This window comes from Leguminivora glycinivorella, chromosome 14 (assembly GCF_023078275.1).
Source record: "Leguminivora glycinivorella isolate SPB_JAAS2020 chromosome 14, LegGlyc_1.1, whole genome shotgun sequence".
Taxonomy (NCBI): domain Eukaryota; kingdom Metazoa; phylum Arthropoda; class Insecta; order Lepidoptera; family Tortricidae; genus Leguminivora; species Leguminivora glycinivorella.
The window spans coordinates 14,582,092-14,606,900 of NC_062984.1; the positions used below are offsets into that span (position 1 = coordinate 14,582,092).

The window sequence follows — 24,809 nt, forward strand, 5'->3', positions numbered from 1 at the left end:
AACGTGCACATGCATTCTGTACACGTTGTATTAACTTTTTGGTTTTTGACAACAGACAGCCACCTACAACAGTGTCTGCATAATTGAGTTTTGACAATATTAATGATTCTCACAATGATACTCTCACATCAGTACTCAAATACCTACGTACTCTATACAATATTTTGAGTCTATAAAAGCATACTCTAGAAGTCTCCACTACATGGTTGTGAAACTTAAGGTTACCATCCATGAGCACACCTAAGTTTCTTGCTTCTGCTACCTGCTCAATACGCTGACCTCCGATTTCAATCGTAGGGTTGTGACTTAAAATTTTTCGCCTTTGTTTCTCAGTACCCAATATTAGAAATTTGTACTTTTGTGGGTTTAGTATACTAGGCTATTTTGGTTTGACCACTTTGTTTGACGTGTTTGTCTGTCTGTCTGGATGTCTGTCTGTGTGTGTGTGTAGGTCTGTGGCATCGTTGGCTCCCGAACGGCTCAGTTCAAACAATTCAGTTTTAATTATTTTTGCTTGACAGCTGAATTAGTCGGGAGTGTTCTTAGCCACTTCTGATAGAAATCGGTTCACAAATTATGTCGAGGCCGTCGGAGTTTTTTTTTGTCAAAATTAAAATTTTAAATTGTGGTAATGTCCATCGTTTAGTTAGTTAAATTCGGCAGTCCTTGCACCCTCGCGGGAGCTGCCTCTGCTTTCTATCTAACCTCAATTTCACTAACTACGAAAGAGTAACATAATATTTACAAAGTGTTGGTCCGACTTGACCCTACTTACCTAATACGGCTTCTGAATATCCATACTATACTTTACTATATATTTACCTATAAATGGGAAAGTGTGTGTGTCTGTCTGTCCGTCTTTAACGGCACGAATGACGAATTGGCGTAATTTTTTAAGTGGCGATAGTTGAAGAAATGGAGAGTGGCATAGGCTACTTTTTGTAGCTTTCTAATCTCTCACTTCCCTAAAATGGAGGGTGGTTTGTATGGAGTATTCAGCAATTTTCGATTCAACGCGAGCGAAGCCGCGGGCATAACTTTAAACCAATCTGGCAGGCTATTTCACCCAATATTTAAACAGTAAGTATGCAAATTGGCCAGTTTGATGTCAAAACTGATTAAAAGTGCATTCGCGGGTAATTTTGCATTTCGTGTGTTACTAGAGCGTAACAATTCGTTGCTGCGATGACCAATGTGGCTGCAAACTGGGCCTTCACAGTACAACCCTCTAGATAATAATATGTCTTGTCGTGTTGAAGTTCTCAAGCTGTTGTATTGTATAGAACAGTTTGAGAACTTCTTTCAAGGGTAATTAATATAGAATTAAGTAGCTTTAGAGTTAGTTAATACTCCATGTGGAGTATTGTGGAGTCAAGTTACTAATATTTGTAGGCGAAGCAAAATAAAGTCGCTAAGCCAAATATATCAAGCAGTCTATTTTTTCAATTTCATTTATTTATAGATCGACCGAGATACTACTGTTAGTATAAAAAACCTTGTAAAAGTATGTACATAAAATAAAATACCTATTATATAAAAACTATTAGGTAATTTATTAACTAAATATGTAGGCATGTAGATACGTATGTCTGTCTACAAATTACATGTATTCAGTAGGAAAGGTGTTTTGCCGCCCTCGATAGCTAGCTACAAATTTAAAAATTGAAGTTGGTATGCAAGGTTAAATTATTTAGGAATAACCGCATCCAGACAAATACCCGTACAAATCAGTCGTCATAAATGACAAAGACATATTTATTAAATATGGATGTGCGTGAAAACATTCCGACGTGATTGCATTAGAGAATATCGCCCGTAGACCCCGTGGTGCGAAGTCTGCATACAAAGTGCAGAGACGCAAAATAAAACAAAGAATGGATTTTCCCGTTCGTACTTTTAAAGTCAATATAAATCATAATTTATAAAAATATTTTTTTATCAAGATTGGATGACTACTCATTTTATTATTTCTTAAACATGTGTTATTCTTAATACTTTTTCAGTTTGAAACTTTGAATCGCAGTTTTTTAAAGATTGCCAACTTACATGTACCTACGAGTAATAAGAGACTTAAAACACCTCGTAATTTTCATATCAATAAATCAAAATCGATTATTTAAATAAAATGATTTACCATTATATGTATGTGTGTTTTTTGTGCAATGAAGTTTTACTCTATAAAAACCGATAGGTACAATACAATGACTTATTACTCGTAAAAACATTCGACTAGTTATATAGTCTTCAAGTTATATGCAAATACTTCATGTTCAAGGAACACGATTAATGTTTTCACCCATGAAAGCGGTAGATCTACCGTAATCGAATACGCATATCTGATTAGAGTAATTAAATACCAATTAACTGCGCACGAGCGTGGCAGCCTAACACAATAGGTCACGATCAGCTGCGTTACTGAATAATTAAAGTGGTAGCGGTCATAACATATTACCAGCCTTATTTGTAGCACTATTTTGCTGTTGGTCTTAATTAGTGCGTTTTCACATTATCCGATCCGAAATTGGATGTAGGAAGGATTTCAAAGGTAAAAATCAAAGATGCCGGCATAAATGTATGGGATATCGGTTTTTGTATGGGATATATAAATGTATGGGATATCGGTTTTTGTATGGGATATATAAATGTATGGGATATCGGTTTTTGTATGGGATATATAAATGTATGGGATATCGGTTTTTATATGGGATATAAAATATCGGTGTATGGGAGTTTTTAAATTAGCTTTAAACCCCTTTCCTGGTGAATACATGTAATTTATAGGTAGACAGATATACCTGTCTACCTGCCTACATATTTAGTTAATAAATTTATGTTTTTTGTATTAATAAGTATTTCATTTTACGCTTTATTATGTACTTTTACAAGCTTTTTAGGGTTCCGTAGTCAACTAGGAACCCTTATAGTTTCGCCATGTCTGTCTGTCCGTCCGTCCGTCCGTCCGTCCGTCCGTCCGTCCGTCCGTCCGTCCGTCCGTCCGTCCGTCCGTCCGCGGATAATCTCAGTAACCGTTAGCACTAGAAAGCTGAAATTTGGTACCAATATGTATATCAATCACGCCAACAAAGTGCAAAAATAAAAAATGGAAGAAAATGTTTTATTAGGGTACCCCCCCTACATGTAAAGTGGGGGCTGATATTTTTTTTCATTCCAACCCCAACGTGTGATATATTGTTGGATAGGTATTTAAAAATGAATAAAGGTTTACTAAGATCGTTTTTTGATAATATGAATAGTTTTGGAAATAATCGCTCCTAAAGGAAAAAAAAGTGCGTCCCCCCCCCTCTAACTTTTGAACCATAAGTTTAAAAAAAATGAAAAAAATCACAAAAGTAGAACTTTATAAAGACTTTCTAGGAAAATTGTTTTGAACTTGATAGGTTCAGTAGTTTTTGAGAAAAATACGGAAAACTACGGAACCCTACACTGAGCGTGGCCCGACACGCTCTTGGCCGGTTTTTTTATACTAACAGTAATATCTCAATCGATCTTTAAATAAATGAAATTGAAAAATACTGCTTGATATCGATATTTTGCTGAGCGACTTTATTTTGTTTCGCCTACAAGTATCAATAACTTGACTCCACATGAAGTAACTAACTCTATAACGCTACATATGTAGTTCTGTATTAATTACCCTTGCAGCTTGGGAACTTCAACAAGACAAGATATATCTAGAGGGTTGTACCTATATTACCAGGCTTATTTGTAGCACTTTTTTGCTGTCGGTCTTTATTAGTGCGTTTTCACATTATCCGATCCGATATCGGATGTAGGAAGGATTTCAAAGGCAAAAATCAAAGATGGCGGCATAAATGTATAGGATATCGGTTCTACATCCGATATCGGATCGGATAATATGAAAACGCACTTACAATGTCAGCAAATTAGTTTGCCGTTGATTTTGCACATTGATTGCAGTATCTGTGTTGTATGTTTCATAAAATAAATATATTATGTACCTAAATAATGAATATGGAATTTACAAAGCACGTATAAGAAACTTAAAACAAATCATAAAGTGATCAATTATTACGTATTAATACCGATATATGTTCAACGTTCACGATACAATGCGCAGTAACCACAAAATCGCAAAAGTACTATGAAAAGCCCGAGCGCAACAGAATTCGATACACGGCGTGTTGCGTTCACAACTTCACACCTCCAAAAATAAACCAATAAAAATAATCGTGCAAAAAATCAACAAAGAATGCGCACGTCGACTGTGTCAAAATAAGAGAGGGGAACGGGCACTTGACAGTAACTCGCACATATTTCGATTGAGAATGCCATGGCCTGCCTGCGAGCCCGTTCTGCCAAGGCCGTGTCACGATTCTGCCTTCTCGGATCCTTTAAATAGCTTTTCCTGAGTACGTAAACTATAGCAACCTACACGTACAGGCTCGACTGTAAATAAATTGCGTAACAGTGAAATCGCCGTTTGTTAGAGCTTTCACAAGAAACGCGAGCAAATACACGAGTAGGTACATTGTTGATGTTACAACTTTAAGCATGTAAGATTGCTAAGCCCATCCAATTTGTAAGTAAACGAAGGCAGGCCGCTCGAAAAGAGGGCATCAGTGTAATTGCGAGGAAAACAATCTCTGACGAGCATGGAACTGTTGTAAAAAGTGTCCTTAACATTTACTTCCTTGCAGTAATGTAGTTTGTATCACGTTACATTATTTACGTACTTTAGTTTCGATATATGCCGAATAAGCATCGGCACTGTCTCTGTATATAAATCAAGCAAATATTTATATCCTGGACTTTTCTTCATAAAAACTGACTTTTCATAATTAAACTTAAGTAAATAAGTAATTAGTATTAAAATAGCATTTCCTTATTTACACATACAATTAATACGATCAAATGTACAATTAAATATGTACTTATAACAATCTTTTGAAAACTGAATGTGACATTGCCTCTGAGTTTACACCGGAGCCGGGTCATTATGTTCCATTAGACAGACGACATTTATAGCTCGACCTTTAAGAGCTCGATTAGAATTAAACACTTCACAAATGGCATTTAATTCTAAGCTGGCATTTTATAACTCTGCCCAACTGTAACAGGAAATTACTAAATTGGCACTTACTTCAAGTACTCAATCATTTACGCTAACGTTGTCCTAACATGGCAATGGAATTCTGAAGTTAAGTTCTTAGGCACACTTCAACTCAAGCCGCTCGTGGTGCCAGCAGCCAACGAACTTCTTATCGGCAAGGTATCTAAACGGTATCTGAAGGTAGGGTGAATTCCATTTTGTTTACTGGTAACTCGTGACATAGAAACCATGTGCTGTAGCCGAATGGCATTTCTCCGACGCGAAACGAAAGCGAAACGCCGCGAAAGGTAGTCTGTCGCGCCAATACACAAGAGCGATAGAGATATATATCTACCAGCGTTTCATTTCATGAGCGTTTGTGCCATTCGGCTACGTACTCATAAGGCTGCACTTTTATTGGCGTTCAAAAATGTAATCATCGCCATGTGTAGAATGTGGAATATGTGGATAATATGACAAGTAATTAGGACTTCATTCGTTTGTGGTGTGAGAAGTTTTCGGTGTCAATATGGAATAGGGTCCCCGCGGGTTCAGTGCAAACCAGTCGGACACAAATGGACCTTAAGCGTGCGTCAGGCTCGTAGGTAAGTTGAGCAATCTGGGGCTGTTGTAATTCGACCGTTTTCGCGATAACGCTTTGTGCACACAACGCCATTGGTTTTATACTGCGACAAATTGATATGCCTCAATAGTCGGTATTAAGAATTACATTATAATAGCTAATGTACGTAGTTAACGACAAGCGTCACTGAATGGAATCAACATAGAAAGATCACGGAGAACTTTGTTTCTCACTGCTCAGATCCTCATATCTGAAGATCGTGGTCAGTCATGAAACATTTCGCTTCGAATGATCTGCCTTTACCGTTTGCTGTACAGCGCGTCTTTTATAACCATATAGAAAAACAGGACGATGAGTCTTTGACTTGACCACACCGCATCTTATTGGTAATACGATAGTGTGATCTTCTCCCCTCTGTATTTCCAACTACTTTTCGTTTTTCAACCTTTCGTCGCCGCTTGTCAGAATCAATCAATGTGTGTCAGAATTGTAAGAGTATGCGTTGTTGGCATATAGGGAAGATTTATTGATTACTGCCTCTCTTATGTTAGGTTTCGCAATATTTGCTATGCCTGCCTAAAATATCTCCTCAAAAAAAATACATTCTGGAAAATCTTTAATCAGTAGGTAGGTGCGGGGAAATTATTTTCTTTAACTTTAACTAAATAATTTATTTGAATCACGGAAACACAAACTTGTTCGTACCTACTGAAATATTTATTTTCATTTATCTGCAAGCTCTACCCATCTAGCCATTGAGAACATTATTTCAAAAGCAACATACCCATACTTATGCCCTCAGTCGTGTTCTTATCTCGGATTAATTTAATACTCAATATAAATCAATCAGAAAATTAACATAGGTACACCTAATCAATGTGCTAATTCTAGTCAATTTTCTTAACGATGGAGCGATTCAGCTAAATAAGACTTGAACGTATATTTTTTCGATACTAGGTGAACCAGAACATAAAAATGGCTCTCATTAACTAGCGCCTTATTTGCTTAGGTAAATAAACAAAATCAATGACATTAAATACCTAATGGACAGATAATACATATTAAACGGTTTGAAGGTCAGAAGAAGAACTTTTTAGATTGGTTTGCTCTATGGTCTCTGAAAAACATGTCAAAACAAGGGAGCCACACTTCTTTCGTATACATCGACACAAATGTATATTTTTCTGGTCCCAAAAATTATCCACAAAATCTGAGATGGAGGAAATTTGGATTAATTACTCTATTTTAGAACCAATATTATATGATGTGGTGGGTTATGTACGATTTATTTTATTTATGTAAGTACTAGTTTTTGGAACCTTAGTGACATATTTAAATACCATCATGAATAATATTTCCAAATATAAATGAATTAATTTAGCCACCTAGAACACTTTTTACATGGAATTTTAAAACAGTAATGCGAATTTCCTAATTTTAAGCTAATTGAAATTATACTAATAAAAGTCACAACTCCTTTGACCCCATAAACATTTCGCTGTTAAAAATTGCGCATCGAGTCGCGAACGTTAAACGTTTCAACATAGAATTTAAATTGTAAATATCTTAGATAGCTGCAGACTTTCCTTCTTAGGAGTCCACATGCACTCATATTAAACACGTTTTCTGACTAAATGAATAAACCAAAAAGATTTAACAAGAAATTTGTTAACTATATTCAAAATGAAGAACTTTTATGTTATCAATAGGTATATACTTACTTCAAGGTTTCAGGACAGAATTACGATTAGGTAACTGGTCAAGCAAACGCAATTGATAATAAAATCGCCTAATATAGTCAATAGATATAATAAAATCGTAAAGTACGATAGAAACTATAAACGCATAGGAATGTAAACCAATTTAAATTTATTCGATGTCCCCATTTGGATTAAGATTGTAATAATAAGACGCTTTTATAGTACATAATTGTGGCGCTATTTAACCGTCACAGTAGGGACGCAAAGGAGTACTTTACTTGACTATGTCGAAATTTTGAACAGCCATAATTATCTTACTGCAACCGTGTCCCTATACTACATATCCGAATATTATGTACTTTTCTCTTCCCCCCACTTGTATCGTAGTACAGAATTATTTACCTGAAGAACGGGGCTGACACCAAGCGGCAAGCTCCTAGGTATCCAAGCAAGTGTGGCGGGCACACCAGCGCGCAACCGCGGTATACCCAGATAGATCCTATCCCACCCGATCTCCAGACCCGTGGCCACCGTATTCTCCGGCTGGAACTTTTCTAGCAACACCGGATCCGGCGGGAAGTCGAACTGCAGCACGTTCCATTGGTTGATGACTTCCAGCATCGCGGTGGCTGAGCCTAGCCACGCGCAGAGCAACAACACGCGGTACCCCATATTCTGAAAACAAAAGATTATATAAGTTTTTGCGGCAATGACCCAGACGCGCCTCACGACCGACTTTTACTCATAGTTCAAGGACGCTTCCGACCGGCCACGAGATGCTATAATGCATAGGGAAGTGTAGAGATGTTAAGATGTAGGTAAATCGCTTTCTATCTTTTATGTATAAATTTTCCAAATTTAGAAACACAGTCATGACGTTATGAGCAGTTTGAAAATAGATATTGTAGAATAGTACTACTTATGTCATTAACAATGTTACAACCAAATAGAATAAGACCTAGTTAATAACGATTTTGATAGCACAGGCTCAGACTCAGGCTTACAGGTACTTAACTGTTCCGAAAGAGGCTTAGACGCAGGCTTATAATCATAGAAATATCACGTTTAAAATATTTAACATTTAAGTCCATGGCACAGACTTATCAAAATCGCTGCCAATCAGCTTGGTCCCCCAAATCTAATATCAAATCAATTTATTTCAGACATAAAAAGTTGATGTCAGGCCAACACAACCAACTTTTTTTGATAGTGATGATGAACTAGATACTCCTATTTTAATTTAGTTAGGTATTTATAATTTCCTATGTTACCATGCAGTCAACGGAGATTTATAACAGAAAAACAAAAAATATCTACCTAGGCGTTTCGTTCGCAATGTCTTCGCAATAAAATTATAAACTTTAATTAATCAATAATAACTATGGCCACAGCTCTTTATTTAACCATTTCGTATTCTGTATCTTTTAGCTTACGTAAAACTATTGTGTAGATAGGCGTAACTACCAATCTTTAAACTGGATTATTAATTTTCGTTTTCTAACGATCAATCATATGGCTGTGTTCCAAAATGTGTCGTACGCACCAACATTGATTACATAAGTGGTGTAAACCAGTTCTTCATTATATCACAGGCCTGATTCTTATAAGTTAACATGCTGATCTACAAATGTTAGAAACCGGAAGTGCGTAAATATGAATGTCAAAGTGACCGCGATGAAGACACAGGGCCTTTAGCCAAGAGTACTGACGATGACGTTCTGTAGCGTATCGTAGTTATTTATCTTTCCCTCTATCGCTCTTCCATGTTGGTTCGACAGAGTCAGTTGCGTATCGTTCGCCACGGAGCTTCAACGGTTGTAATTGTGGCTACAAGACCATGTCTCATTAAGTCATTAGAATCATCTTATTATGGTGATTACAAACTGTTTATAAGGTGCCCGTATAATGTTGCTGACCTAGAGAGAAAATAAACATCAATTTAGAACACTGCGCTTATTGATTATTATTCGTGTGGAATTTTTTTAATAGTATGTACCCACATACTAGCTTTTGCCCGCGGCTTCACTCGCGTTAGAAAGAGACAAAAAGTAGCCTATGTCACTCTCCATCCCTTCAACTATCTCCACTTGAAAAACCACGACAAATTGTCGCTTCGTTTTACCGTGAAGGACGGACAAACAAACAGATACACACACTTTCCCATTTATAATATTAATAAGTATGGATAGCCATCAATGTATTAAAATTTTAATTTTTGGTGTACATCCAAATTCACTGAAATTTCTTTAAGTCAAGTCGCGTAGTCAACAGTTTGAATTGCGTAGATTCTACGTCTTAAATGCTATAAAAATACCATGTAAATCTAAAAAAAGGAACTTACTCAACCTTAACGTGCCAATAAAAAATCGATGTCGTGTAGTACCAACTTTTTCATCTCAACTACCATATCAAGAATGTATTTTTAAACACGTGATCTGGTTTTTTATTCTTTTAAACTTAATCTCCATGCACTTGATATGCAAATATCTAGGTAATAATTATGTAGGTCTTACGTTTTTGCCAACTGTGATTTCCTGGTCTGGCCTTTTACTATTATTGCATTGCTTTATAATTCCAGTGTCACAATTGCTAGGCTTGGCTTATTCTAGTAAATAAATTCAATAAACTGCGAAGTAACAGATAATTTACACCTGAGACTTAATTTGATTACCAACACACTTTACGACTGTAATTCTAATTAGTAAAATAAGACTCAACTAGATTTAAAATAAAAAAGAGATATACACCGTGTCCAATAAGTTTGAATACAGCGCAAATAGCCAATAAAACAAAATGAACAAATAGTTACTACATTATTATTATATTTTATGAATGGCACTCTTATTTACTACATTCACAACAAATGTTTTGGAATAACTCCAGCATTAACTTGTTTACCAGCCTCAAACGCTTCTCAAACGGATCACACGCGGCACGCACCGTTTTCTTCACATTTCATCCCAAATACTCTCGATAACCTTTTTGAAATGATCTAGGTTTATGATTTTATAAAAATTTAGTCTTCAAAGCATGTATGACCATACAAAATAGTCTAATACGCCTAAACCTGGAGGCCTGGGTGGCCACTCATGTTTCGGATAAAAAACTGCCAAATTAGTCTGAAACTACGCTAGAATACCATTTGCCGAATGTGCTGGAGGTGCGTCTTGTTGGGACACATGATACTCATTCCCAAGCATCCTTTTTAACTTTAAGGCATTTTTTTCTCCAAAACTTTGGTTTTAAAGAAAAAAACGTTGATTTTAACGCTTTTATCTGTAAGTACTGAAGGTAGTTTACCTCGCTTACATACTGCATCCCACACCTGGGCCGATGGTGAGCTCTGGAACCTAGGCACATTTTTCTAGTTGCCCGGAACGTTATCTATCCTCGGTACCCATAATAGTTTATTTTGGACACGTGGCGTCTGTTTTATCACATACAGATTCTCCTTATAAAAAATAACTCGTCACCTGCGTGCCGAGCAAGTATTTTGTTGGCACTTTACCTCTTTGTTTTTCTTAGACACTTCGGAAATTTCATGTACTTTGTGCTTGTATTTTATTAAGAGGAATATACTCTTTAGTTTAAATAAGAATTTGATGGCCTGTGATCCCTATATCTTTAGAACTGAGGTAAAATGTGAGTATTCGGACTTATTGGACACGGTGTAGGTTAAATGATTTAAATGTTAAATGTAGGCTTTAATTTGTCGCCATTGTGTCATCTAAATCGCAATTGATCGTGCTGTGTTTAAATGTAGGTATGTTTTTATTTACCCGGATCCGGTCCAGATCCGGTATTTAATAAAAAGAGCCGGATCCGCCGGACCGGGCTGCAATCCCTACTACGTAGTACCTACGCAATACGAGAAGAATGGCCAATTTGTCTGTCAACATGTCAACTCCAACCAGGTTAACGTCAAGTTAAGCAAGTCGGTAGGTACCTTTATTCAGAGAACACAGGACCATAAAATTATTATATTCATGTCTATTTTATCTTATCTTATTGTCTTTAAAAATACAGATGTTGTGTTGAATAATTTACGACTAATTATTAATACAATTATCGTTACAAGAAGGTATGTACATACCAATTATACCAAGTAAAAAGTAAACCACTTACATACAGTATGCCCCAGCTAGAATTTAAAATTGAGCGGTCTCTTTCATGGTTGGTTATGTTTAAATATGATTTAAAAAGCAGTAACTTGTAAGTAATGTCCGTAAGCTAAAAAGGTCATGTCAGGATCATCTTAAACCAACGAGCATGTATGACTGAAAGAAGCAAAAGAGGTCACTATGTCAAGATCCTAGCAAGTGAGAATCCGTGATCTCACCCTCAGGGAAACAGACGTGACTATATGTATGTGTATGTATGTCCGACCATAAGTAAATAGAACAAAATCCAATTGTAGGCCGATGCTAATTATTATTAAAATACCAGAAAGCGCCGCAGGTGGCAAATACGAATTGCATAATGTCGATATGTATTTGCAATTTGAAGGCCAACCTCCTACCGACCCTCGGGGGAATTTATTCAATCAAACAATTTTGAAAATTAGATAATTACCTATATTGATAATGTTTACTTAATGAAATAAAACTGACGAAAAGTATTAACACCGATCAAGACACCGATCGACTGCAATTTTGCCAAGATCAGGCCCCGTATAGCCAAATGGCATTTCTGCGATGCGAAACGCCGCATAAATGTAGTGTACGCAACGTAAGAGAGATACAGATAGATAGCTACGAAAGAGATATTATCGTGAGCGTTTCGTGAGCGTTTGTGCATTCGGCTACGCCAGCACAATCACACGTATCTAAAGAGGTAAATATTTATAAACAAGACACACAAGTATGGAATCAAGCTGAACAAAGTTTGCATTTTAGACATCATTCACTCTTTTACTTTGCTCATTATTCTATCCAATATAGGTAACTACATATATATTTTATAATAGTTAATAAATATATAAATAATTATAAATGATAATAATTACGAGACTTATATTTATTATTTATTACAAACAGGGCCCGTAACTTTCATGCCGATGACATCAATTTGACGCCACGCTGCATATAGGATGATTCAAATAGTTTTATTGTAATAATTAATCATTATTCATTAATCAATTTAATCATGTGCAATGACTTCAATGGTAAAGCTATTCATACGTGGAATAATTAATACCTACTTGATACGTGAAACGCAAAAGGAAACAATTTGTTTTGTTTTATAAATTATTGAAATGTGGTAACAAAACTATATATTAATAATGTATGTATAAAAAATAAACAAATAATTTAATTTCCTTTTGACGTATCAAGTAGGTATTAATTATTTCACGTATGAATAGCCTAGTTTTGAAGTCATGATTAAAATGATTAACGAATAATGATTAATTTTTAAATAAAACTCTTGAATCACCTATATGCAGCGTGACGTCAAATTTAAGTCATCGGCATGAAAATTACGGGCCCTACGGGCCGATTTTTGACTCTCACGCGTTCGAATTCAGAAAATTGTCACTGAAAATAATAGGCAAGTCCGTTTTCAACCGGTATTTTAGTGACAAAATCCCGTATGCGAGATTCAAAAATCGCCCTCCTGATTATAAACAATTAAATATTATAAAGTGTGCAAAAAAGTAATTTCTTCTCACGTGCAGTCGTTCTGTTTTGGAATTTTTAATCGCATGTGAACACGATTATATAATGTTAATGTATCATAATATTGGTTAAGATGTATTACGTCATTTCCTCGGTCGCAAAGAAAACGTTTAGTTGGTGTTAATTTATGCCGTTCTCAAGCAAAAGATACCACATTGTCGTTTAAGGACGCTCTAACAGGTTATTCGTATCAATATGAGCAAATTTTTCCCTTTTGGAAAGCGAGAATATTAGTTAACGAACGTCACATTTGTTTCCTATTAGACCTACAAAAATAAATAATTTTATGCTCAGAATGTACCCCGAGACCGGTACGATATTTTTGAAAATAATTCTGTTGCAACAACAATAGCTTAAAAATAACTACTAAGACGAATCTCAAATTTCAGTGCCACACTAATGTATTAGACTTCGTAACTACTAAAACTGCCAGGATGCGTAGCCGAATGGCACAATCAAACGCTCACGAAACGCTCACGAAACGAAACGCTCGTAGATATTTATCTCTATCGCTCTTTTGTGTATTAGCGAGACAGAGCCAGACTACCTTTTGCGGCGTTTTGTTTTCGTTTCGCGTCGCAGAACTGCCATTCGGCTACGGCACATGGTATTATACTCGTAAATATCATTTCCGCATTTTGCCTTTCGCTTACAGCATTCCATAAACTTGCAAATCCATGATAAATATTTACAACTACCTAATTATAGCTACGAGTATGCTTCAACTGAAGCATGCCAAATTGTATAAAAGGCATTTTAGTGAAACTGATATACTTATAACCTACTTATTTATTAGAAATTCCAACTGGTTGATTCGAATTTTAGTAGTAGCAGTAGTAACTCTTTATTGTTTGTTGTCTTTGCGATAAGACCGCCTGTTGTTACCTACTATTTAAGTTCTTTATTTGTTTGTTTAGCTGTTGTCGTTGTAGTAGTGCAATAAAGTATTTTATTATTATTATTTCCTTTATTTATTTTGCTTCTTAGGTTAAGCTTTTTATAATATGAATATAAAAGTAAAATACAAAAACACATACAAAACAATATAAAAAACATATAAACACATTATAAAAAACCTAACCTAGGGTGCCGCCAGCAGCGGGGCAGGGCCCAAGCTGCCGGTGGTTAGGGCTGCAGAGAGAGGAACCGTCGGACTATCCGCGCCGTGTCCAAGATCACCGCCTTCTGCATCTGGCCCTTGATCCAGCCACCTAGCGAGAGTCTCTTAAGATGTTGATCGAGACTCTTCGCTATGAGACCGTTCGCTGAAACGACTATCGGAACAATGATCGTTGAATCAACATCCCACATGGCGGTTATCTCGTGAGCCAAGTCTAGGTACTTACTGGACTTGTCCTTCTCGGCTTTCACGAGATTCTCATCATGGGGGATGGTGATGTCAACGAGCACGGCCCGGCGTTGCGGTCGATCTATTATCACAATGTCAGGCTTATTGGCTACAATAGTCCTGTCAGTGATAATAGATCGATCCCAATAGAGCGTGGCACGACCATTTTCAAGAACTGGCGCAGGCAAGTACTTGTAGTACGGTACTTCGCGGTCCACAAGGCCGTATTGAAGAGCAAGTTGCTGGTGAATAATCCTGGCTACGAGATTATGTCTGTGCAAGTACTCGCCGTTAGCAAGATGAGAACAACCGGAAATGATATGCCTGAGTGACTCTCCGGGACGGCGGCATGCCCGACAAATGTCGACCGTACCGTCCTTCAGGATATATTTCCGGTAGTTGTTCGTCATCATAACTTCGTCCGCAATTGCACAGGCAAAACCCTCGGTTTCTCCGAAGAGGTCCCCGAATCGTAACCAGTTCACCGATGCGAGCAGGTCTACATCGGGTCCCGTGAGGGCCTTGTAGAACCGCCCGTGTAGCTGCTTGCTCTCCCATACCGCCTTGCGGTCCGCAGTACTTAGTACCACAGGTTTGCGCCAGTTCTCTTTCGCCAAGGAGAGCGGCGTGAGGTTTCCGTCAACTGCCACCACATCACGATGCATCCCACACTCGTTGTTAAGGAAGTAATTCCTGAGATTGTACACCTCACGGTTGTGGAGATCTTTGGCGTTTAGGAAGCCTCGACCTCCGCACTTCCGTGGGATGTACAATCTCATAACAGACGAGCGCGGGTGTAACATACGATGTGTGGTAAGCAGTGAACGGACCCTCCGATCCAGGGCGTCCAGCTCAGTCTGGGTCCACCGTAGTATGCCAAAGGAGTATGTGAGTAGAGGCATTACCCAGGCGTTAAAGGCGCGCACTTTGTTGCCTCCTGACAAAAGACTGTTAAGGACTTTTGTGAGCCGACTGAAAAAGCGCTCCTTCACCGACCGTCTAATGCCAACATCCTCAATACCCAACGACTGTGACATACCAAGGTACTTATAGGTTTCTGATTCAGAGATAGATCTGAACGACATCGTCTCAGAAAGTTGTAAATTTTCTGAATTTACAACCTCCCCCCGCTGTACATGCATGACCGCACACTTATCGACACCAAACTCCATTCTGATGGCGGTACTGAAAACTTCTGTGGTTTTCAATAGCACCATCAGGTCTTGGGTGTTCGGTGCAAATAGTTTGAGATCGTCCATGTACAGAAGGTGAGAGATGACTTCACCCTCTCTCCGAAGCCGGCAACCTAGCCCAGAATCCTTCAGCAGCGTGCTGAGGGGATTCAGAGCTAGGCAGAACCATAATGGACTCAAACTGTCACCCTGGAATATTCCTCGCTCAATCCTTATGAAGTCCTGCGGGCCAGGGGGCCATCCCTGCCTCCTGGTTGACGAAGGACTGTGATCCACTGCCTCATACATGCAGCCAGGAAGGATATTAAAGCTGCATCAAGTTTATACAGCTCCAATACCCTTCTCAGCCATGAATGAGGCACCGAATCATAGGCCTTCTTATAGTCAATCCAAGCGGCCGAGATGGCTCCCTTGTTCCGCCGAACTTGTTGGCAGATGGTCATGTCTATGAGGAGGAGCTCTTTAGTACCACGGGACCCAACCCTACATCCATTTTGAGCGGGAGCCAGAATGTTGTTAGCGACAATATGCGCGTTAATTTTTGCTCTCAAAATGGATGTAAGGAGCTTGTAAAGTGTAGGCAAGCACGTAATGGGTCTGTAGTTTTTTGCTTCCGTGGTACTACCGGACTTATAGAGCAGGAAAGTAACACCAGTTGTTAGGGAAGGTGGGAGAGAACCAAGATCGAGGGCTTGTTGAAATTGCGTTGCCAAACGCGAGTGCGAGCATCGAAACCATTTTAGCCAGAAGTTGTGCAATCCGTCCGGTCCAGGACTTTTCCAGTTCTGGGTCGTACGGGTAGCACAACTTACGTCGTCGGGGCTGATGGTGATAGCCCCCATAGGTTCGATGTTCTCGCACTCGCGTTCGACAACGGTCATCCACTCACTCTCCGTGTGTTCGACGGGCACCGACCAGATGCTACGCCAGAAATCAGACATGGCAGTAGCATCCGGCAGCTGCACGTCAGACACACGAGGGTCGGTTTCCTCCCACCTTCGGTATACTTTCCTTTGGTCGCTTTGAAAAAGACGATTCTGCTGGAATCGGTCCACACGCTTTCTGTAGCGGCGAATACGGCTTGCCCATGCATAGACTTTCTGCTTCAGGAAGTCGATGCGCTCTGTGACATTGGCCAAATAGTCGCGGGGCCTGATGTCCGTCCCCGCGAATGCCTGGTTCACAAAACGCATTACTCGAGGGCGATTATTACCCCCTCTGAAGCAGATCAGCTTTGCTTTATTATTATTATTATTATTGTACAAAAACACAATAAAAAAAATAGCATACATTGAGATGTGAAGTACAAAGAACTTAACCCTTTGAGGGATCTCTTCCAGTTAACCTTTGAGTAAATGAGAGAGAAAACTTGAAGAGGGTAACAAATTCCGCAATTTTCAAACAATAACAGAATTTTTGACACATATATATATCTGGTTCTTATCGTATGTAGAGCTAGTTTTAGAATCAATCCTTAACATATTTAAACCGGTCTGACCTAGTGGGTGCTGAAGCTAGGAACATACTACGCGGACATCCGTCGTAAATCGACCGCGGACGGGAATCTGGACAATGGAAATACACATAACCGTGCAAACTATCGGTCGACGGACGTGGACGTGGCCTTGAGCGCATGGACGTCCGTTGAAATCTGGCTCGCTGGATGTTTTGTTCCGTGCACACTGATCGGTCGCGGTCGCGGTCGATTTAAGCTAGGAACATACTACGCGGACGTCCGTCGTAAAACGACCGCGACCGCGACCGAACAGTGTGCACGGAACAAAACATCCAGCGAGCCAGATTTCGATCGGACGTCCGTGCGCTCAAGGCCACGTCCGCGTCCGTCGACCGATAGTTTGCACGGTTATGTGTATTTCCATTGTCCAGATTCCCGTCCGCGGTCGATTTACGACGGACGTCCGCGTAGTGTGTTCCTAGCTTTACGACGGACGTCCGCGTAGTATGTTCCTTGCTTAAGGCAACGGAACGGGAATCTCGGTAAGGGTATTTATTTGTGTGATAACCACTCTGATAAGTATTTGTATCGTGTTTAAGTGTCCGCAACACAGGCCTTAGCGTTGGGATTTAAAAATTAAATCTGTGCAAGTATGTCCGCGTGTATGCACGCCTGTATTCCTAAAAAGAGTAGGCAGAACATATGAAACTGCTCAAGTTTCAAATTGAAACTTGAGCAGTTTCATATGTTCTGCCTACTCTTTTTAGGAATACAGGCGTGCATACACGTTCAATCCACGAAATTGTGATATTGCCTATACTTACAGTCAGCATCAATAGTAGTGGATGAAACAACGCACTAAAGGTATCTGACATACTGAATAACTTTTCTAAATATAGGTAAGTCTGTAGGAACAGTCACGGTGTTTTCAGTCAAAGGAAATAGTAAATCAGATGTACTTTGGATATGTTTAGGAAAATTAACGATACAGGGCGTGAAAAACAATTTTATGCCGTAGTGCAAGTTGTTCGCTAGATGTCACTGTTACCCCCGCAAACTGGGTAATGACTTGTTGTAAAATGTATAAGTTTTTTTTGATGTCCAAATTTTTCTTTAGATCTCGCTGTACCACCTGCAACTAGCGAGCGACGAGCGACATTCTATGGTTAATTACATGTAATTAAATTGTAAGTTGTATTATTGTCATCTTTTTGGCAAATAAGTCCGTGTAGAAATAGTTATTTATGTGACAGTTCCAACTTTTAATGCTGACAGTTCCAATGTACCTGCTTATTTAAACATAGTGTAACTAGGGCACGCATTTCATTGCATTATTGTTCACAACTATTTACATAATGGCATCTTGTGGAATCACACGCGACGAGCAAGGTCGTAAAGAATGGAAGTGGTCGCGTATAGTAGGAGATACGGAGTAGGGAATTTTTAACCTCGTACTTTATTTGTGATAAGAAATCAATTGATAGAAAATATTTTACATTGGCACTTTACAGGTTGTCATGTAAAATATTTTCATATATACAAATAATTCCATATATACAATTTTGGAAGGTATTTTTGTTCTTACTTTTATTATTTAATTTGTCAAATTAAAAAGTTATATTAGGTTGCGTTATTCAAAAGTTTGTTTGAACTCGTTCAACTATACAAAAATACATATATAACTAAGGATATCTCATTTGTTAAACCTAGTATGTATATTATGACATAACGCAACAAAAACATCATAAAAAATGTTGTTTTTTTATTTATTCTCTGATGTAATTTTTCTAAGCAATAATGAATATCTTATTATATCTAAGTAAATAACGTATGAGGGTAGAAATTCCTCATTTCGTAGCCTAGACCACCACGTACCAGATCTATGCAACAGCAACGTGCATGCGTGTATGATGAGACTAAAAAAGCGTCTTCCTTGCATATCATAATCTTGTTTTTTTTATGGCAATGAGATGGAAATCGATTTACTTAATAGTCCATTACGTAATGCCGATGTGTTTAACATAATTGATCCGCACGCTTACAGTTATCCAGTTTTATTTAAGTTAGAACAGTTTTTGCAGTATTGAATGTTTGTTTTTAGGGTTCCGTAGTCGACTAGGAATAGGAACCTTTATAGTTTCGCAACCTCTGTATGTCCGCGGATAATCTCAGTGACCGTAAGCACCAGGAAGCTGAAATTTGGTACCAATATGTAGGTATATCAATCACGCCAACAAAGTGTAAAAATAAAAAGTGAGAAAAAATGTTTTATTAGGATACATGTAAAGTGGGGAGGGTTTTTTTTTCCTTTCAATCTTAACGTGTGATACATTGTTGGATAGGTATTTAAAAATGAATAGGGGTTTACTAAAATCATTTTTTGATAATGTTTAATATTTTTTTTTTTTTTAATTTATTTAGAACACAAACAGTCACATAAACAAAATGAGTTGGTGTACTACAATGTAGGTACTAAGTAATTTGGATAAAAAAAGACCTGGAGGTTCATTACTGAATATAAAGATTGTTAACATACAAACAAAATTAGGTATGTAAGCTAATAGGTAAGCAAAAGAAATCATGAACAGTAGGTAATATTTAAGAAATTTTACAGTCATTAGACTAAATACTAAATACATTTTCTTTACTACGATCGGATACAATTATAATTAATTTAATTAGAGGAGATAAATATTAGTTACTCATATTGTCGGAATAAACGCTCCAAAAGTTATAAAAAATATGTATATAACTATTTCTGAAGTAAGTTTGTGATTTCACCGTATCAAGCAGGTGTTTATTGTATCTAACCTACGGAACCCTACACTGAGCGTGGCTCGACACGTTCTTGGCCGGTTTTTTAGAAAAAATGCATTGCTCTATTGGTTTTTTAAAGTGGTTTTTTAATGTAGATCCTTAATACAGAAAAAAATTAGGGATAGGCTACCTACTGACCAACTTTTACCATGGAATTGACCTTGACATTCTCTATGGGAGAAGCAATTGTTTTCGCCTCCTTCTTTACTGCAGGTGACTAAATAAATGTGCCGTATCTCATATTTAACTTAAAACTCTTTAAACCATTTATCCTTGAGCGTCTTTACGCGTTAATAGTTAATTTGGTAATCGGCACCTATCATAAGCTTGCGAAAATAACTGTAACAATCGCAAACAAGGTTAAATTAATATGTATCTACCTAAATTGGCCTTGTCGTTGATATATAAAACAATAGCACGTATATTACCATAGACGACTGCTAACTATGTTTGACACTGATTACTGAGTACTTGAGAATAAGATGTATAGAGTGACAAGTGACAAGCTAACACCTTCAACGCTATCGATCATAATTTGTGCCATAAATTTACGTATGTACTTTATCACATTTGACAGGGCACATTTGTTTACAGGCACATTAACTGTCGATACATAATGTTATATGTCTATTCGTGTGTTTTTACACTAGTTACAGAAACGAACGTTGACGTAAATTATTTTTCACCACACCAATTGATAAAGACTTTCTTTGCTATTCGAAAACAGATAGCAAAATTGCATTTTATCCACAAGAGTGCAAAGTAATTTCATACAAATTTTAACTTGATGTCTTAAGCTGGCTGGTAGATTTTACATATTAATGATGATTTTGAATCATAAATATTGAGTAGATTTCTGGATTTGACTAATTTAGTTTGACGTTTTATAGTCAGCATTTTGTTCGTGTTGGTGTGCTGAAAAATTTTGTGTTTCACTCGGTGGCAAAGTTTGTTTAACCTTCGTGCCTTGAAACCCTCGCAACGCTCAAGATTCCACATTTTGAACCACTCGCTACGCTCGCGGTTCAATATTGGAATCTTTCGCTCGCTCGGGTATCAATATTGGCACGTGCGGTTAAACAACAACTTTGCCCCCTTGTAAAACAAATAACTATGTACAACGCCACAAAAAATTTGTGTACAAACGTACTGTAACTTCAATATTGCACTATGTTTTATGTCAACAAGATATTTTTATAAATACTTTGTTTCAATCAATTTTGTGTGGCAACAAATGTACTGTGATACAAATTGACTTTGACAATAAATCTCACACACTCTCGTAAGGCCCACTTACGCGTATTGACAGCTGGCCTTACTCAATTATTTTTGCTGAAAACATTAAACAGCGTACTCGATACAATGAAACCAGGTAACGTAAGAGCATTAACAGACATTCATTAGCATGTATAGCTTCCGTGTGGTCCGGATAGTAACGGAAACGTTCCGGCAACTCATCAAGTCAACGCGAGCCGGCATTAGCTTGGCAATGAAATCGAAAGTTGCCGCTAAGTGCGCGGTGCATGCGAGATGCGAGCCGAGTCGCGTGGTTGCTAATATATGTTGCCGTAATGTTACCCAGTATTGACATAACTAAATTCTCTTTGGCACAATGCCGCGGGGGCCCTATTTAGATGTATTTTCATTTAGATTCGTTTTTAATATAATTTTAAGTTGTTTTATTATTTTAGAGTTAGCTTATTATTTATGTGTTATTTAATTTTTATTACCTTGATTAAATAAACTACAATTCTCTTTGTTGAAAAGACCAAACCGCGTACTTGATACAATGAATCCTGGTGACGTAGGAGCATTAACAGACATCATTAGCGTGTATATTTTCCAAATGATAACGGAAACACGAGCCGGCATTAGCTTGGCAATGAAACCGAAAGTTGCCGGTGCGTGCGCGGTGGACGCTAGATGCAAGTCGCGGTTTGCAAGATGTCGTGAACTCGTGATGTGATGCGGATCGTAAAACGTGTATTGCCAACATGCATGAAGAAGTGGTGCTGATTGTCACAAATACACGTAAATTTTATAGATATATTGTGTCAAACATTACCAACATTATTAATGGCGGCCGTTGAAACTTGAGACTAATTTGACTTCATAAGATTTATAAGTATATTAAGGTTACCCACAAAGGGAGGGCAGCACTAGTCTTGCACCTTGCGAATAGAAATATACAGCTTTTAAGTTTTATACCTAGTCTTACCCCTAATTCATAAACGTACTCTAAAGTGATCTAGCCGATAAAGTTCGTTTGTCCTTTTCTATCACACTAATACTTCAGAATAAGGGGGTTAACATAGATAGTTATGTAAATTTGTTCATGTAAATATTTATTTATTATACAGCCAATATGTTTTATTTACAAAACCTTTGGAATTCGATCTGAATGTCAAAACCTTCACGATAAGCAGTTTATTTTTAGCTAAAGATAGAAACCTAAATATGCAAATGCAGATTCCTGTCCTTCAAAAAAATGTACGTGTACGGTACACGTACACAACACGTACAAAACACAGCCCTCGTTTTTACGCTTTTTTAGTTTAAGTACCACATTTTTTAAGTGATTTTAATAAATATCGATTATATATTATACTCGTGAGTCCGTTTTCACATTATCCGATCCGTTGTGTATGGGGTATCGGTCGGACATCCGATATCGGATCGAATAATGTGAAAACGCATTAATAGCCTGTATCTGATATAATGTATGTATGTATGTAAACACTATTGTAGCTAACAGTAAAGAATACAACACGTAATAATTAAAATAAAAAGTTTCAATACAAAGACGAACTTATCCCTTTAAGGGATCTCTTCCAGTTAACCTTTGAGCACTTGAGGGAGAGTTTGAGACGGTAGACATCCCCATAATACAAAATACGAAAACGGCCCAAAAACTACAAAATAACAACAATACATTTTTCATTTATTATTCCACCATGCAGTATGTATGACCAAGTAAAGCATAATTAGTGTATTTATACCTACTCATTATTTGTTTCTTTGTTAATACTTACTAGTGCAACAGGTCTATAGTCTGAAATATCTTGCTCCTTTTCGATTATAGCAGTTCGTGAAAGGGCATTCATCTCAGGTAACCTGACCTTTATATTTTTAAAAGTTGTTTTGTCCAGATATTTGTTGCATAAAAACAAAACAACACGGCGAAGGTCGTCGACTTCTTATCAAGTTATCATGTACGAATGCGTAACTGATAACTGTGACAAAGGAATCGTGTACTTAAATGCATGAAATACCTATGTTATATTTAGTAAATAATTAATGAAATGGAAAACAAACCAAGCCTAGATTACTAAACAATTAACACGTTTTGTAACAAATATTTTTAATAAACGTCAGTTCGAATTCAGCAAGTTTGAGGATTTTAAGAGGCAACTTACGTCAAGTGTCAAGTGGCGCCCTCATTGGAGATAGTATATTAATAATTACATCCCCAAATAATAATCCCTATTTTACAGAATTCGTATTTTTCTCTGGATACTATTCCCCTTATTCATAAACGTACTCTAAAGTAATCAAGCCGATAAAGTTCGTTTGTCCTTTTCTATCTCACCAATACGTTGGAAAGGGACAAACGAACTTTATCGGTTTGATAACTTTAGAGTACGTTTATGAATAAGGGGGTACGTCTCTATCATCAGTATCATATCATTACATCCAACCATTCGGGATACTTAACTTTTTATGCTCTTAACATTTTATGAAAAATTTGCCAGGACTATATTTTAGAGTAGCATATATTTTTGGAGCTTCAAAATTATAGATAATCTCATACACAAATCATATTATCGAAATTTTGGCTTTCTACAGCCTAGGGTTCGCATTCTTCATATAAAAGACTTTAACGCGCAACACGTGGAAACACAAAAATACCCACTTAGTATTGTACTTGCATCCAACCACAAGTATGTAATTTGTAAACGCACCCGTCATTATTCGCGGCTGCACTAATGGTGCTAACGTAACAGGTACTTTAGATTTGATCTAAATACTCGTTTGTTGATGTGATAAGTACGCCCTACTTGAGGGAGTAACGAGAAACGATTTACCTATCTTTGTATCTTGATTTTTATCGGGTTTTAGTGACTTGTACAATTATTTTTCACCACCCAACTAGTAAAGATCAATTTTGCTATTCGGAAACGGATAGCCAAATTGCATTTTATCCACAAAAGTGCAAAGTAATTTCATACAAATTTTAACTTGATGCCTTGAGCTGGCTGGTAGAATTTACCTAAAAATAATCATTTTGAATCATAAATATTGAGTAGATTTCTGGATTTGACTAATTTAGTTTGACGTTTTATAGTCAGCATTTTGTTCGTGTTGGTGTGGTGAAAAATTTTGTATTTCACTCGGTGGCAAAGTTTGTTTAACCTACGTGCCTTGAAACCATCGCAACGCTCAATATTCCACTTTCTGAACCATTCGCTACGCTCGCGGTTCAATATTGGAATCTTTCGCTTGCTCGTGTATCAATATTAGCACGTGCGTTCAAACAACAACTTTGCCCCCTTGTAAAACAAACAACTATTTTACGATGTATTTTGAGGTGTCTACATAGGTGTAATTTGTAGTATTTGTGGACAGTAGGTTAAATAAGAGGTGAACATTACTAGAAGCGCTGGTAGGGTAGCAATAAGAGCGTGCGACTTTCAATCCGAAGGTCGCGGGTTCAAATCCCGACTCGCACCAATGAACTCATTTGTTATTCGGAACTTATGTGCCAAAAATCATGTGATATTTGCCAGTCACTTTTCAGTGATAGAAAATATCGTGAAGAGTTGGAAGTTCAGGTGGCAGTAGCTTTCGTAAAACTAGTACTTACGCGAAATCTTGGGATTAGTTGTCAATGTGGATCCCAGGTTCCCATGAACTATGGCATATAACGCAAATAGGATGAGGCAGGGGAGCATTACTATGTAGATTT

The 24,809-nt window shown here is 37.5% G+C and overlaps 2 protein-coding genes across 2 annotated transcripts in view; one reads left to right on the forward strand and one right to left on the reverse strand.

The window, feature by feature from the left end:
- LOC125233126 (protein yellow) overlaps positions 1–24,809 on the reverse strand; it is a 56,953-nt gene that overhangs the window by 22,896 nt on the left and 9,248 nt on the right. Inside the window, exon 2 of the mRNA XM_048138994.1 lies at positions 7,757–8,029. Within this exon, the coding sequence (XP_047994951.1) occupies positions 7,757–8,026 (270 nt within the window). The 5' untranslated portion in view covers positions 8,027–8,029. The remainder of the gene's footprint in view (positions 1–7,756; positions 8,030–24,809) is intronic.
- The window catches only part of LOC125233127, a 35,459-nt gene continuing 28,807 nt past the window's right edge, over positions 18,158–24,809 (forward strand). Inside the window, exon 1 of the mRNA XM_048138996.1 lies at positions 18,158–18,213. The gene's annotated coding sequence lies outside the window, so the exon portion shown is untranslated. The remainder of the gene's footprint in view (positions 18,214–24,809) is intronic.